The sequence below is a fragment of the Notechis scutatus genome, chromosome 1 (assembly GCF_049901735.1).
Source record: "Notechis scutatus isolate UNSWTSFEM ecotype Mainland chromosome 1, rNotScu1.2, whole genome shotgun sequence".
In the NCBI taxonomy this organism is placed as follows: domain Eukaryota; kingdom Metazoa; phylum Chordata; class Lepidosauria; order Squamata; family Elapidae; genus Notechis; species Notechis scutatus.
Genome location: NC_142009.1, coordinates 98800408 through 98815793, shown reverse-complemented (window position 1 = coordinate 98815793; position 15386 = coordinate 98800408). Strand labels below are relative to the sequence as shown.

The 15386-nt window shown below is 36.9% G+C and overlaps 2 protein-coding genes across 4 annotated transcripts in view; both read left to right on the top strand.

The window, feature by feature from the left end:
• Window positions 1-2583, top strand: part of PKIB (cAMP-dependent protein kinase inhibitor beta) — a 40032-nt gene extending 37449 nt beyond the window's left edge. For all 3 annotated transcript variants that reach the window (XM_087972605.1, XM_087972609.1, XM_026666059.2), the window contains one exon: window positions 370-2583. In XM_087972605.1, the coding sequence (XP_087828731.1) occupies window positions 370-449 (80 nt within the window). In that variant the 3' untranslated portion in view covers window positions 450-2583. The remainder of the gene's footprint in view (window positions 1-369) is intronic.
• Window positions 2584-9919: 7336 nt separating this feature from the next.
• FABP7 (fatty acid binding protein 7) lies at window positions 9920-14183 on the top strand. Its single transcript, XM_026666014.2, has 4 exons — window positions 9920-10157; window positions 11238-11410; window positions 12557-12658; window positions 13926-14183. The coding sequence occupies exons 1-4, from the start codon at window positions 10085-10087 to the stop codon at window positions 13974-13976; spliced, it is 399 nt and encodes a 132-aa protein (XP_026521799.1). The 5' UTR covers window positions 9920-10084; the 3' UTR covers window positions 13977-14183.
• The last annotated feature ends 1203 nt before the right edge of the window (window positions 14184-15386 follow it).

The following is a 15386-nucleotide window of genomic DNA, read 5'->3' as shown; positions in this document are numbered from 1 at the left end:
TAAGTAATTTTTATTATTAAAATTATTATTATTATTAATAATAATTAATTATTGCTAAGCATTATTACTAAGCAATTTTCTAAGGATCTTTCCAACTTCATATTAGGCTCCATAAGCCAATAAGCTGCTTTGTTTGTAATTTCACTACAATAACAGGTAGCACACGGCTTTACAACTGTTACACAACGTATACTTGCCATGTTTTCTTTCATCAGCGGCACATGTTCTTTGAATTTGGTGTATAACTCTGGGGTATCCATATTACTGTGAGCAAATATTGTGAAAAGTTCTTCCAAACTCCAAGTGTTTTGATTGAGTTCTTCTTTGTAGAACTAATACTTTCTCATGTTCACATCTCTTTAATTGAAGGAGCTGAAGGAGGAGAAGCGTCATCCTCTGGTGCCATTATGGACAACCAAGAGATGGAAGAAAAAACAATGGATTCCTAATGTTTATAAAATGATTGGTTTGGGTGATCATCTATGAACTTCACTGCCAGACTGTCCAAGACTCTGAAATATGTAATATTTGTAGCTGGCTAATATGAATATGTTGAAAAAATAGTTATGTTCTCAAATTCACCAAGAAGCAATTTATTTATTTACAAATCATAACCAGTACCTGCAGAAAAAAAAAAGAATTGTTTTCAGTCATTTAACAAATGAAGTCCAACATAATCAGCTGATTAGTGCAAATAACCAAATACAACAACAAACATCATGAATAACTTGGGATCTTTTCTGATAATAAACTTAAAATGTAGATATTAGCTTTGGTTTGAGCTTAGTATATATGTGTACATACATGCGCATGCACACAAACACACATTTTATACATAGAATAGTATACAAAAGTACATATCAAAATCAGTAATTCTAGACCCAGAATAGAAAAACTTTATGTAAGATTCATCATACAAAAATCAGCTAATTTAGATTGAGTACGGTTCTAAATAAACCACACAACAAATGTTTAAAAACATGGGACATTGCTAAATGTAGGGAGAATTTGCTGGTGCTCTTCATGGTTAAGGAACTCGTGAGAAATTCCCTAATTTCAAAAATATAGTAAAAAGAGCATCCAGTTCTAAACTATTAACAGGGAAGTAATGGAGATTACTGTTTTGTACCAGAAGATGGGTATCCATATTTATCATACAATTAGATCCCATATAGGAGTCATATATGATTCCATATAGGAATAAGCTGGTGGATACTGAAGATGTAACTAGAGGAATATGGACATTTCTGAGATAGGACAAACCTCCTGCTCACCCCCACCCTTCCCCACTCTATCCCAGAAAGTCCATCTCAGTCCCCATTGTAACAACTGCTCTAGTTCTGCACAGTAATCTCCAAAGCCTCTCCTCTTCAGACTTTAAAGTAACATTTCTCTGTCACCCTGGATACCAAAGGTTAATTTCCCCAAAAGCCAAGACCCAGAGTATTTTTGACACAGCACGAAGCTTGATTTTTAAAGAAAAAGGAAATGCATCTGGAGATTAGCCCCACAAAACCTTTTTCAAATCTGAACTTGACTGAGAAATGTACAGAAGTTCAAGACATACAAAAATGCCTTTTTTTGCTCCTTCAAAATGTCAAGATAAACCAGGATCACCTAGAATTTTGAAATCCCTTAGAGTGTATTTGCTATTTTCCTTTCTTAAAACTGGCTTTTCTGGAGAAATCAAAATTCTGTTGATTAGTTTTTAAAACAAATCCTTAACCGCAATTGTTTTTAAATTGCATTTCAGCATGAGGAACAAAATAGATTATCCATACATTAGAAAAAATGTTCTATCAGTCAGCCTTTCACAAGATCTAAGAAGATAAAACTTTTTTGCTTCAGTCAGGGTGTAGATTCACTGGGTTATCGCTGATCCTGTTATGATTGTTAAAGTATTTTCTTCTTGATATATTTTATCTATTCCAAAGGATTGATCCACATTTTATAATAAAGATTGTATTGTTTAAAATAAAGTATGTGTATATTATTTGCACAAGAATTCCATGACACAATTATATATGTTTTTGCTGCATGAAAAATCAGTTAAGTATGTTCCCTATTAGAGCATAATCATTGAGATTGAACTGGGAATATAATCATTATTTTTAAATGAATTTCAGATTCTCATGCTTGATGTAAATTCTGAATATATTCATGTGTTCTCTTTCAACAAATTAGTTTAGACTCCAAACAACATATTTTGGATGAAAGTACAGTAATAACTTTATTGGCTACCTTGCCTCAGAGAATCACAATTGTAACTAATGGGCATATGACTCTTTGGACCAAATGTATTAGATCATATGTACCATACTAATATTAATATTTGTCTTTGTTGACTAAGACAATGTGCCTTGTGCTATTCTGATACTTTTCTAAGATCTATGCACAAAACCCACGTTTCTTCCAAAAGAATGAATCCTCTACAATTTATCTCAATACCAGCTATTCCTTTTTCTATTTATTTTCTAAAACAGCATATTCATATTATTGGATACCAAATTAATCATGCAACATTTTGAGTCCTGTTACTTTCAGCTTTCAGATTGAACCTAAATAAAAGTATAAGGCACAACAAAATGATGATATGGTTGAACTTTCTCTCTGTAATCAATAGGTGGCACTCTGCACCCATTTGAAATAAATGGCAACTATGCCATTGTATAATAGCACAGATACATTTCACCAGTAATGATTATGATGCATGCTAGCTACTTTTCAAGGAACTAAACCATGGACCTGTCAAAGTACTGCTTGCTACATTCCTTCTGAACAGTACTTCCCATCACAGGATTTATTGTATCGTAATAAATGTATAATAGCAAAAATTCATATGGATTACTAAGTTCTATCCAGCAGTTTTCCCCATGCCAGTACCTCCCAAATGTATCAGGATCACAATTACCAGCCGGCTAGCATCAATGCTTTTTATATTTAAATAAATAACTTCCAAGAATAACTGACCATAATGTGAGATTTTCAACTTTTAACAAATATGAAATACAAATATTCTCAAGAAGGGTAAGAAAGAGCATGTTCTGAGATTGTTCAAAGAGAGAGAGAGAAAGTAAAAGAACGGTTAAATAGGAATTAATACTATATTTTATGATTTTTCCCCACCTCCAAACGAATGAATAAACAAAAAACATACAGGCATTCTAAGAACTTGGCTTAGGCTGTAATCAGCATCAGTATCTGCAGAATTGTTGAGTGAAACCAAAGCCACGGTTAGCCAAATAAAACGTCTGTGTGTTGTACATGTATTTTCAACATGAGCACGCTAGATAGTTGTGACTGGATTTTATTGACCCATGAAAGAAAGCAAATAAAAGTTTACTAAATCTAATAATATAATTGTGTATTATCTTAGTGACAAGGACAGATTAAAATGAGTTTGTGTCACATGCCCAAATACTTTGGATTTGTTGCAGCAGATCTTAATGGGCCTCTACTGATCAGGGATTAGCCACCATTCCACAGGAAGAATGCCAATTGCAAATGAGTTGTGATAAATATTGGATTTCACCTTCCAAGATGAGCGTCCTGGCCCAAGTCTCTAAAAAGAGAACTTGATCAATCTACTGCCCTAAGCATTACAGGTAGTCCTCAACTAACAACCATTCATTTAGTGACTGTTCCAGTGGTGGGATTCAAATATTTTTGCCACTGGTTTGATGGGTGTGGTTTGATGGGTGCACTTCACATGCATGTACACGTCAAATGCACACTTTGCACAAAGGCATTCTAACTCACCTCCTGCAAGCCTGCATAATCCCGGACGCTTCAGCAACTGCCATGCGGCACTATTCTGTGCTGCGCAAAGCAGCTACGCTTCAAATTCAGCGGATAAAGTTGAGTATGGGAGCCCGAGTCTCTGCTGGTCATCGCTGCTACCGGCTCGCCAGAACCGGGCCAAACCGGTAGAATACCACCACTGGATTGTTCCAAGTTACAACAGCACTGGAAAAAGTGACTTATGACCCCTTTTCACATTTATGACTACTGAGTCATCCCCATGGTCACAAAGTCAAAATTCAGACACTTGGCAACTGGTTCATATTTACGACTGTTGCAGTGTTCCAGGGTCATGTTGTGACCTGACAAGCAAAGTCAATGGGGAAGGCAGATTCACTTAACAACTGTGTTACTAACTTAACAACTGCAGTGATTCACTTAACAATCGTGGCAAGAAAGATTGTATGGGGCAAAATTCACTTAACATCTGTCTCATTTAGCAACAGAAATTTTGCTAAATGAGGCTTAATTGTAGTCATAACTTGAAGACTACCTGCATTTACTACTTTGGCATTTTCGGTTTACTAAGTCAACAGTAAACTTAGTGAGGTTTACTGAGCCAACTGTGGCCAAAAATGCTAGATTCTCCTAAGAGATGACTTTATCAACTTTTTATTTTAACGTTCTCTTTGATTTATACTTTTTGTTTCTAAGAAATACATTACCCCGGGCATATAACTGTATGCATTGATGCATAGAAACATATTTATCTATATACTTAAAGCCAGATTTTTAAAAAAAATTGCATGTAGAGGTAGCTTATGTTTGATCTAGGCTATATGATTGGCTTCTAGAGCATAGCGGAATTATATCAGGGTTTTCCAGAAACATAGAGGACATTTTTGATAGAAAAAAGGTGATCATGGCAGGCAAAAAAAAAAAGTACAATAACTAAAAAAAACATAGAGATAAGAATAAAATGGGAAATGTTTTCAGGCCAGTATACGACTTTCTGGAACTACTTTGATAAAACTAGATACTTCATTTGGCTGAATAGCTATGGGAGCTTCATGGAAAGCCATAAGGGTTGGGGCTAATCTCACCTCAGGAGGATGGTATTCCAAAGAGTGAGTGTTGTGATGGAAAGATTCACCTCTTGAAACTCCGTCATAGACAGAACACACATGTACCATGCATTTCCTGCCAGATCTGATAGGATGGTCCCTCGGGTAACCTGCTCCATGCCATGAAGGGCTTTAAAGATTTTAAAAAGACCTTTGAATTGGAACCAAAAGCAAAATGGCAACCAATGAAGTTCATGGAGCAAAGATACAACATCCATCCATCTCAGGACACATGTAACTCACATTTTGCACCAGCTGAAACTTCTGGATTCTCTTCAACAGCAGCCCCATGTAGAACATGTTACTGGAATCAGTTCTGGAGGTGACCAAGGCATGAAAGACTGTGAACAGAGTGGAATGAAATACAGGCAGACCTCATTAATCAACTGCCTCATGCAGCAACTGTTCAAAGTTATGACAGCGCTGAAAAAAGAACTTGAAATAATAACCAATGTCTTCATTTGAAACCTTTGCAGTCTCTCTTTCATCCATGGGTTTGTTATTAGTAGGCACTATTCTATGCCTGACCTCCTCCCTCCACACACACAGCAGAGAGATTGCCTAAATAAGTAATCACTTTAGGCAAGTGGACTAAAAGGCCTTTGTGCGGCCGTTTAGGCAAGGGGGCTAAAGGCCTCTGTGCTGCCAGTTTGGGCCAGCAGAGTGCTGCTGGAGGCTGGGGAGACCGAAAACAGGCCACATGGGGGCCATGCAGGGCCTCTGCATGTCCTGTTTTTGGTCGGCAGACTGCTGCTGGAGGCTGTGGAGGCCGAAAACGGGCCGCGGGATGCCTCATATGGCCGCCATGCAGTCTATTTTTTGGCCAGCAGAATGCTGCAGGAGGCTGTTCAGTCCAAAAATGATGCAGAGGTTGCCACCCCTCCCCCCCATTTTAGCTAGCAGGGTGCTGCAGGAGGCATCTGTCCCTATCTCCCCCTCTGCTCCCCTCCTGCCAGCCTGCAAAGGAGAACTACAATGCTAATCCAGCTCTCAAATCCAGTTTGACACCCCTGTTCTAGACATTAGTGGTAAATTCATTCCCGATACAGAGTGTTATACGAGGGTTAGGTATAGAGTGATGATAGGTGATTCAATTATTTGGGGAACAGAAACTATAGTCTGCAGACCGAACAGTCAATTTAGGGAGTTATGTTGTCTCCCTGAAGCAAAACTCAAAGATGTAACTGAGAAACTTACTAAAATAATCAACCCCGTGGATTATTACCCCTTTCTTCTACACGTGGGGAACAATGACACAGCAATGAATCTAAAAACAATAACAAGAGATTACAAAAAGCTAGGGAAGAAAATTAAAGAATTACATGGTCAAATGGTGTTTTCATCTATTCTTCCAACAAAAAACGCACATCCAATGAGGGAGCAAAGGATTTTAGAAATGAACCATTGGCTTAAAAACTGGTGTTGTCAAGAGAACTTTGGTTTCCTAGACCAAGGTCTGCATTACCTACATGAAGGGCTACCGGCAAGGGATGGAGTGAACCTCACAAGAACTGGAAAAAATATATTTAGAAAATGACTGGCTTGTCTTATTAGAAGGATTTTAAACTAAAATTGAGGAGGGAAGGGGGCCAATGTTCAAGACCTTTAGAACCTGATTCCAAGCAAAAACCACTTATATAAGGAGATAGGGAGTAAAGAGAAAGAAAAAGAAGAAAAGGAAAAACACAATGAAACAGAGAGTGATGAAAAGAATGGAAAACCCAAATACAAAGTAGGAGATATAAGAAACATACCCAAGTTCAATAAAGGACTCAAATGCCTATACACAAAGGCTCAAAGTTTAAGGAATAAACAGTGAACTTGAAATACTAGTACATGAAGGTAAATATGATATAGTTGCCATTACCTAAACATGATGGGATGAAACTCATGACTGGAATGTACTAATGGAAGGACACAAACTATTCAAAAGAAACATACCTAACAAAAGAGGAGGTGGAGTTGCATTATATATAAAAGATCACTTTCAAAAATCCTGGAACACTGGGGAATTACCTGAGGATTGGAAAAGAGCTGATGTGATTCCCATCTTTAAAAAAGGGAAGAAAAAAAAAACAGATCCAGGAATCTACAGACCACTCAATACCTGGGAAGATACTAGAAAAGACAATAAAAAAACAGATCTGTGAACATCTAGAAATAAAGTTATAACTAAAAACCAGCATGGGTTTGTTAAAAACAGATCATGCCAAACCATTCTTATTTCATTCTTTGAGAAAGTGACTAAATTAGTAGACCAGCGAAATGCTTAGCATATTTACACTTCAGCAAGACATTTGACAAAGTAGATAACAACCTACTTCTTAGAAAGCTAGAAAAATGTGGGATAGACAGCATCACTACCAAATTGATTTGTAACAGGCTAACAACCATACTCAATGAGTTGTCAATGATACTACAGCTACATGGAAGGAAGGAAGCAGTGGAATGATACAGGGTTCTCTTTAATATCTTTATAAATGACTTAGATGAGAGAATAGAAGGGGAATTCATCAAATTTTCAGATGACACTAAAATGGCAGGAATAACCAATACCCCAGAAGACAAGCTCAGGATCCCAAAAGATCCTGACAGACTTGAACAATGGGCCCTATCCAACAGTATGAAATGTAATGTGAAGAAAAGCATGATTTTACACACGTAGGAAAAAACAAAGGTACAAGTACAGATTAGGCAAAACCTGTCTCAAAAACAGTAACTGTGAGAGGGACCATGGAACCTTAGTGGATGATCACTTAAATATCAGTCAGCTGTGTGTAGTAGCAGCCCAAAAGCTAATACAATCATTAGTTGTTTAAACAAAGGCATAGAATCGAAATCACGTGAACTACTTGTACCATTTTATAAAGCCTTAGTAAGGCCACATCTGGAATACTGCATGCAGTTTTGGTCACCCCATTACAAAAAAGATGTTGAGACACTGGAAAAAATGCAAACAAATACAACTAATATGATTAAAGGCATGGAGACCAAAACATAGGAAGAACAGTTGCAGGATTTGGGTTTGGCTAGTCTAGAGAAAAGAAGGACTAGGGATGACATGATAGCAATATTCCAGTATTTGAAAGTTGCCATAAGGAGGAGGGAATCCATTTATTTTCCAAAGCACCTGTAGGCAGACAAGAAATGATGGGTGGAAACTATCCAGGAAAGAAGCAAACTTGGAACTAAGGAGAAACTTCCTAAGTGAGGATAATTAACCAGTGGAATAGCTTGCTGTCAGAAGTTGTAGATCAGGGATGTCAAACTCATGGCCTGCGGACCAGATGTGTAACACGCTGGCCATGCCCAGCCTTGGTATAGCGAAGGGGGAAAATGTTGCTATACATCAAGAGTTTGACACTCCTGTTGTAGGTGCTTCATCACTGATGGTTTTTAAGAAGAGACTGGACAATCACTTATGTGAAATGGTATAGGGTCTCCTGCTTTAACAGGGGTTGGACTAGAAGACCTCCAAGGTGCCAGCAGTTTGATCCTGACCAGATCAAGGTTGACTCAGCCTTCCATCCTTCTGAAGTCAGTAAAATGAGGACCCAGATTATTGGGGGCGATATGCTGACACTGTAAATCACTTAGAGAGAGTTGTACAGCACTCTGAAGCAGTATATAAGTTTAAGTGCTATTGCTAGTTCATTATTTTACAGACATTTTAAGCAGTGGTGGGATTTATTTATTTTTTTACTACTGGTTCTGTGGGCGTGGCTGGGTGGGCATGGCAGAGGAAGAATACTGTAAGAACTCCAGTCAAAGGTGGTATTTGCCGGTTCTCCGAACTACTCAAAATTTCTGCTACTGGTTCTCCAGAACTGGTCAGAACCTGCTGAATACCACTTCTGATTTGGAAACCCTTGGCAACTTTAAGACCCGTGGACTTCAATTCCTAGAATTCCTCAGCCAGCAATTCTGGAAGTCCACAAGTCTTAAAGTTGCCACGGTTGGACATTCTTGTTTAGAACAACAAGTTAGGTCCCCTGTGTTCAGTCTCCCTTTTCTTTTATGCCTCTATTTCCTTTGTTTCTACGTCAAGCTATGTTAAGGAGTTTTATTTTTAAAGATGTTTCACTGCTATATTTAATCCATTACATGACAGTTCATTAAGTAAAAACGTATCACTACTTCTCTTTGCTTCGTTTGGCCAAAGGGACTACTAGATGTAATCGTACTAGACACTATTTCAGGATCTACAAATGAGTTTGAGGAAAAGCTCTTTGTTAAGTCATCACACATTTTCATAAAGCTTCGAAGAAAAAACATTCTGTTCACATGTTGTCAAGTCGCTTTTGTGACATATTGCATTCCAAGACAACCTTCCTTGTCCTTGACAAAAACTATGTCTTTGTAAATGATCCTATAAACAAACAAGTTTTAGTGATTATACTTTATTGATGTCCCTCAAGGGAGAAGATGTCCCTCAAGGCAGGGAGATTTCTGAATACTTTTAAAAACTCCAGGAATAGGGAAATAAAGAACTCACACTAAGTTATATTTTGCTTCCACTTTTTCAAAAAAGAACCTTATTATTTGAGACAAAACGCTGAATACTCAAAAAACCTGAAAAAAATGCTGCATGTGAGAAGGATAATCAAAATATACTAAATATAACAAGGGGATAACCAAGAAAGCATGATTGCGATAACTAGTTTTCTAATACAAGCTCGTTTATTCTTTTATTCTAGCATTAAAGGGTCCAGTCCAAAACCCAATAACTTTTGCTTTCCTTTCCAACAACATCTAGCATTCTTTTAAAATTGTTGCCCCATAGAGTGTCAATGGAAATGCATCTGATTATTGTATTGTGTGGCTCCCATTCCGAGGCTGCAATATCCCTTGCCAAGTTTTCAAACAGGACTTAAAAGACCCTCACATCATTTGGCATTCCTCTCGTTTGCAGAAAAGCCTTTTCTTCTCTCTCCCTCACGTTTCCCAGGCTGAATAGGATGGCTAGTCCAACCAGCTCTTTTTGACCCAGTGGCCTGATCCAATCATCAGCTGAATATCAACCTTCCCACCAGTTCTCACTCCCCACACCCTCCCACCTCAAAGGAGTAATGGGAAAATTCAGGAGGAGGCAACAGTTTAAATTGTTTTCAGTTTCATTGGATGTTCCCTCAGTGAGGAAGCTGAACAGGAGTAACCGTGTAGGATTTAAACCATCATAGCCGCTTTTGTCCCTTTCTCTCACTCATCCCACAGTGAAGATGGCTGAGGCATTTTGTGCTACTTGGAAGCTGATTGACAGCCAGAACTTTGATGAGTACATGAAAGCATTAGGTACGTAGAAACAACAGCATATAAAATCAATAAGTGGATCCTTTTTTAACATATTTATTTCAGGGTAGTATAAAGGTTACAGAGTTTGGATTCTGCAAAGAATGAACTCACAGGAGCAAAGTCATGCTAAACGGTTCTTGGAACTGAAACCATAATTATTTTTAAGCATGTAAACTTTGTGTGTGTATGGTTCAGTGAACGGTATACTAATATTTACATTAGTATGAGCTAATCCTCATCTTAGTTAAGCCAAACTGTGGTTTGGACTGAAATTGATTCTGGCTACAAAGGTAAAATGTGAGGAGCTATATTGTAAAAATGTATGTTAGTCAAATACATGATTGTAAGCATATTTACTTCAAATATTTGTTGTAATGTCCCATTAAATTCAATGAATTGATAGGCTTGTTAGATTTTAAATATGTAAATATAACTGAATTGGAAAGCTAATTTCTCTTTCAATGTAAGAAAAATTGATTGCATGGGGTCTGTTTCTTGTCTGTTTTTAGCAAATAGATTGGGTGGGTGGGAAGAAGGAGAACTGAAAAAGTATTTTGACCAAGTCTATGTATAATCTGTTTTGTACATCTTCAGGATATATGGGAAATAAATAGTATTCAGCACAGTAATAAATCCATATACAAATCTAGATTGTAGAAATTAAAAAATCTGGATAAACATAAATCTTCTACCAATAACCTAAAGCAATAATTTGCATCATTTTTGGTGAAATAAAATAATATTGAAAAGGGAACAGTTTTTTTTTTCTACAAAGTAAAGTGCAGGTTCATTGAAATAGAAGGGCTATGTCAAAAATAAAATTCATATAGTATTATTTTATCAGAACATTCAGAAATACATTTGGCTGAGTACCTTGGAGTCTTCTATATAGCTCTGCTTAGAATTGTAACTATATCATTACTACCTTTGTTACCAAGAATTCTTCTTGATTTTAACAGCAACAAGTGCTGTTTTGGTTTGGTGCCTTCCACATCAGGCAGATTGCTTCTTTCTTATTTAAGAACCCCAACAACATAAAATGGATGTTTGTGTTTTTTTAATTTATTTTATATATTAAAGGAGTTGGCTTTGCTACTCGTCAAGTGGGGAATGTTACCAAACCAACTGTGATCATCAGCCAGGAAGGTGACAAAGTGGCGATTCGAACACAGAGTACTTTCAAGAACACAGAAATAAGCTTCAAACTGGGAGAAGAATTTGATGAAGTTACTGCAGATGACAGGAATTGCAAAGTAAGTAAAAAAAAAGCAGCCTTGTTTTATTTTTCAGAGTTGGCAGGAAAGAGACTTTGGATGCAGAAAGGTATCTTTACTCTTAAACAAACCCTGTGTTTGTTAAAGAAACATTACAACTTAACTTCAGTGTAATCCACACTGGCATAAGAGAAAGGTTATAAAAAGATTCATCAGCTTGCTTTGCAAATTAAGTTATGGTGCTAAGCATACATTTTTCAAACCCTGAAAGATTAATAAAATGTAATTGAAGATACTTTGATGATCATATGTTTGTAGTATTTTTTATTATTATTATTTCTTGCTGAGGCTCTTAACAATGGCCAACTACCTGCTCTGCTTATCAGGAGATTTCCAAGGACACGAGAGAAAATGCACCTTGTCTCTGAATCTCATACTTGTTGCCATGACTCCCTATTCTATTGGGATTCCTGAAAAGTTCAGAATTTGCTGGAAAAAAACAACAATCCTAGTTTCTGTTCTAGATTGGCTTTTTAATCACACTAAAACAACTTGAACAACTTGTCTTCAGAAGTTGTGAATTCTCCAACACTGGAAGATTTTAAGAAGTTGGACAACCATTTGTCTGAAATGATATAGGAGCAGGGGGGTTAGACTAGAAGACCTCCAAGGTCCCTTCCAACTCTGTTTTCTATTCTATTCATTCTGTTTTGGTTCCTACTTGAGGCATAATTACTTAATCCCATGTCTTTTAACTGAAATGCATGTTAAATACAATACCTTTAATATGAACAGGCATACAATTGCACACAGGAAAGGAATTCATTTAGTTTTCATGTTCATTTTTATAAGTGATCTGCTAAAAATATCATACTAACGAATTCATTTCTTTGAAACTAGTGGTCTAAAGGGACACTTGTTGGGTGATTTAAAAAGTTCAAAAAGGCACTGTGATTGATGGTTGAATCCCATCCCTTTTAATCTGAGTTGGAAGGTTTTGATCAAGCAGCAATAAACATCACCTAGAATTTTTAGACCACTGCAGCATATGCCCCTAGTGGTCCATCATCAATCAAAGACTGAAGTATTTTTACTCTCCTACAGATAAAGATTTTCAAGTTTAACTATTAAACCTGAATGAATTGTTTGGGCAATTTTTATGACACTTTCCATCTATTTCTACAGTCTGTTGTGAGCATGGATGGTGATAAATTGGTTCACGTACAAAGATGGGATGGCAAGGAAACAAACTTTGTTAGGGAAATTAAAGATGATAAAATGGTCATGGTAAGTAAAGCTTCTTAAAATTAAAAATGGTCCTGAGGGTTTAATATGCCATAGACCTTATGACAGGGTCCTCCTTTCCCTAAGTACTGATCAATTATAGCTTCTAAAAACAGTCCTATTACTTTCTGTAGCTCTACGGTTAATTATAAAACGTGATATTTGTCATATGAGAATTCTCTCTAATATATAGTGTTATTTTAATACAATCATATCACTTTAATGTTGACAGAGACTAAAGCAACTGAACTGGGAATCCCAGAGTCTCATATTACAGAAATGACATTAAAAGAAAATACTTTTCTTTCTCAACAAGACTTCTTGAGATGCTTTCATAGACATTAAAATGACCTCTGTCATGTTTTTTTTTTTTAGTTTTGTTTGGAAATGGCATTTTTAAAATGGAAACATAATCTAGAGAAATTCCTGCATTAGAAAGTACTTTTGTTCTCCATTATCCAACCATCCATTATTGCAATCTAGAGCTAATTCAATTATTTCAAAAAATGTAACATTCCTTATAATCTCGTGATGTATTTATTAATGGATTTTCTGACTATGATATTTGTAAGGGAAATCTTGTAACAAGTATAAATAGGGCTGCAATAAGCAAGAATGACATGTGACTTATGAATAGCACATTAAAATATAAAACAAGCAAACACCGTTCTGATTGGTTGACTAGAATATATTATGCAAATATAACTTTGTTCTGCAAGGCTGAGAGTTGAACATAAGTGGGGAATAAGCATGAACACAAATTGTAAATGCTGGATCTCCCTGCAGGTGAAGAATCTGTTGTAACCAACCTGTGTTAAAAATCTTTCATTTGTGTTCACTTTTATTTTTTTATTTCATGATTTCTCTACATCAGGGGTATCAAACTCACATTGTCACATCGTCATGTGATGTATCGTGACTTCCCCCCCTTCGCTAAACCGGGGATGGGCGTGGCAGCACGTGACACATCCGGCCCAGGGGCCACAATTTTGACACCCCTGCTCTACATTGACATGAAAAGTTCAGGTTAATTCATGCAGCAAAAGTGTGAAGAAATGAAATAGCACTGCATCATTTGCTTGCTATGTTTGGAGAAATTGTCTTCTGTTATAATAGTGCGGCAATGGGGCAGACTCAGATGTTTCAGGAACATCTAGCTTTTGCCTCAGTGTCTTGTCAAAGACCACATGATTCATTTATCTCTGCACATTATGCCCAACAGTCTGTTTTTGTTTTAAATTGTCTTCGTTTGTACTCATTGAATTTGCAGACTCTCACCTTTGGTGATATTGTTGCTGTTCGCCAATATGAAAAAGCATAACATCTGTCAGGTTATTGTCTGGGGTATTAATACTTCTCGATGAAAGAAGACCTGTCTTCAGAAGCCATCTTTGAAGTAAAACTTGCATAGCTGATGTGGAAGGAACACCAAATGCTACTTTTTTATTTTTAAACTCTATGCTATCAATTTGGAAACATTTTGCTTTGTAAATTCACCACAAATAAACTTTGCAATAAAATCTTGGAATGTCTCCTTTTAAAACAAAAAAATATGCTGACATTATTAAATACTTGAATTCAATCAATCCGGTTTATTACAGTCATAGACCAGAATAAATAAAAACACTCAGTGAATATCCAGTTAAAAATTCTAGAATAAAATAATAAATAACAGCTAAAATCTAAAAGGGAAAGGAATAAGTAGTGCAATGGGTTTGCCACATTTGTTGTATAAAACAGTTATGATGGACTACACACGTGTTTCCTACGAATTCACAGTTCTGCTGCACAGAATCTAGCCACCTGCAACTGTAGTTATGGACTGTTCATTCTTAAGCAGCCACTGGAGATAGGCAGTGTTGGAACAGCCAGGATACCTAGCAATTATTGGAAGGATATGTTTTTTCCCCAACACTCTCTGTAAAAGGAACATCAAAGGAGTATGTGATCAATGGTCTCCACCTCTCCTGAGCCACAGGAACAGTGTCTTTCAGTCAATTGTAGCTTTTTATACTTGCCATACAAGATGGCCAATGGAAGTACATGGCATTGTGCGAGCGAAAATACTTTCTGATGGTTTGCCATTTCCAACTGGCTAAGATAGCTGCTATGAGTAACAAGATATCTAATGGCGTCTGGAGCCAGAAATGAGAGGGGGGAGAGAGAGAGAGAGAATACTTGAAGTGAAGTGAAGTGAATACTTTATTTGGCCAAGTGACACACAAAGAATTTGTTTCCGGTGCAGAAGCTCTCAGTGTACATGCAAAGCAACAGAATAATGATCATCATCATAATAATAAAACAATAAGAGGGTGGAGTAAGATAAATAATAATGCTACAGCCACACTACGTGGATAAATACACATAAACATTAAACAGCACTATGCGAATTAGGTGTTCAGAAGAGTGATAGCCTGTGGGGCAAAAAACTATCCCTGTGTTTAGTTGTTTTGTCCTGCAGTGCCCCGTAGTGCTGTCCTGAGGGGAGGAGTTGAAACAGTTTATGAACAGGATGTGAGGGATCTCCAGATATTTTCTCAGCTCTCCTTCTGACCCGTAATATACAGGTCTTCTATGGAAGGCAGCCTGGTCGCCAGTTCTTTCGGCAGCCTTAACTTATCCATTGGAGTCTGTACCTGCCCTGTTTGGTTGCTGTTTGGTTGTTTTTATAAAATCGAAGCCAAGTATTTATTTATTTTTATTTATGTATTTGATTTGTGAATTGCTTACA

Coding starts and splice junctions, on each gene's coding strand:
- FABP7 (XM_026666014.2), top strand. CDS start 10,085: ATGGCTGAGGCATTTTGTGCTACTTGGAAGCTGATTGACAGCCAGAAC. Junction 11,411..12,556: donor CAGATGACAGGAATTGCAAA/GTAAGTAAAAAA, acceptor CTATTTCTACAG/TCTGTTGTGAGCATGGATGG. Junction 12,659..13,925: donor AAGATGATAAAATGGTCATG/GTAAGTAAAGCT, acceptor TTGAATTTGCAG/ACTCTCACCTTTGGTGATAT.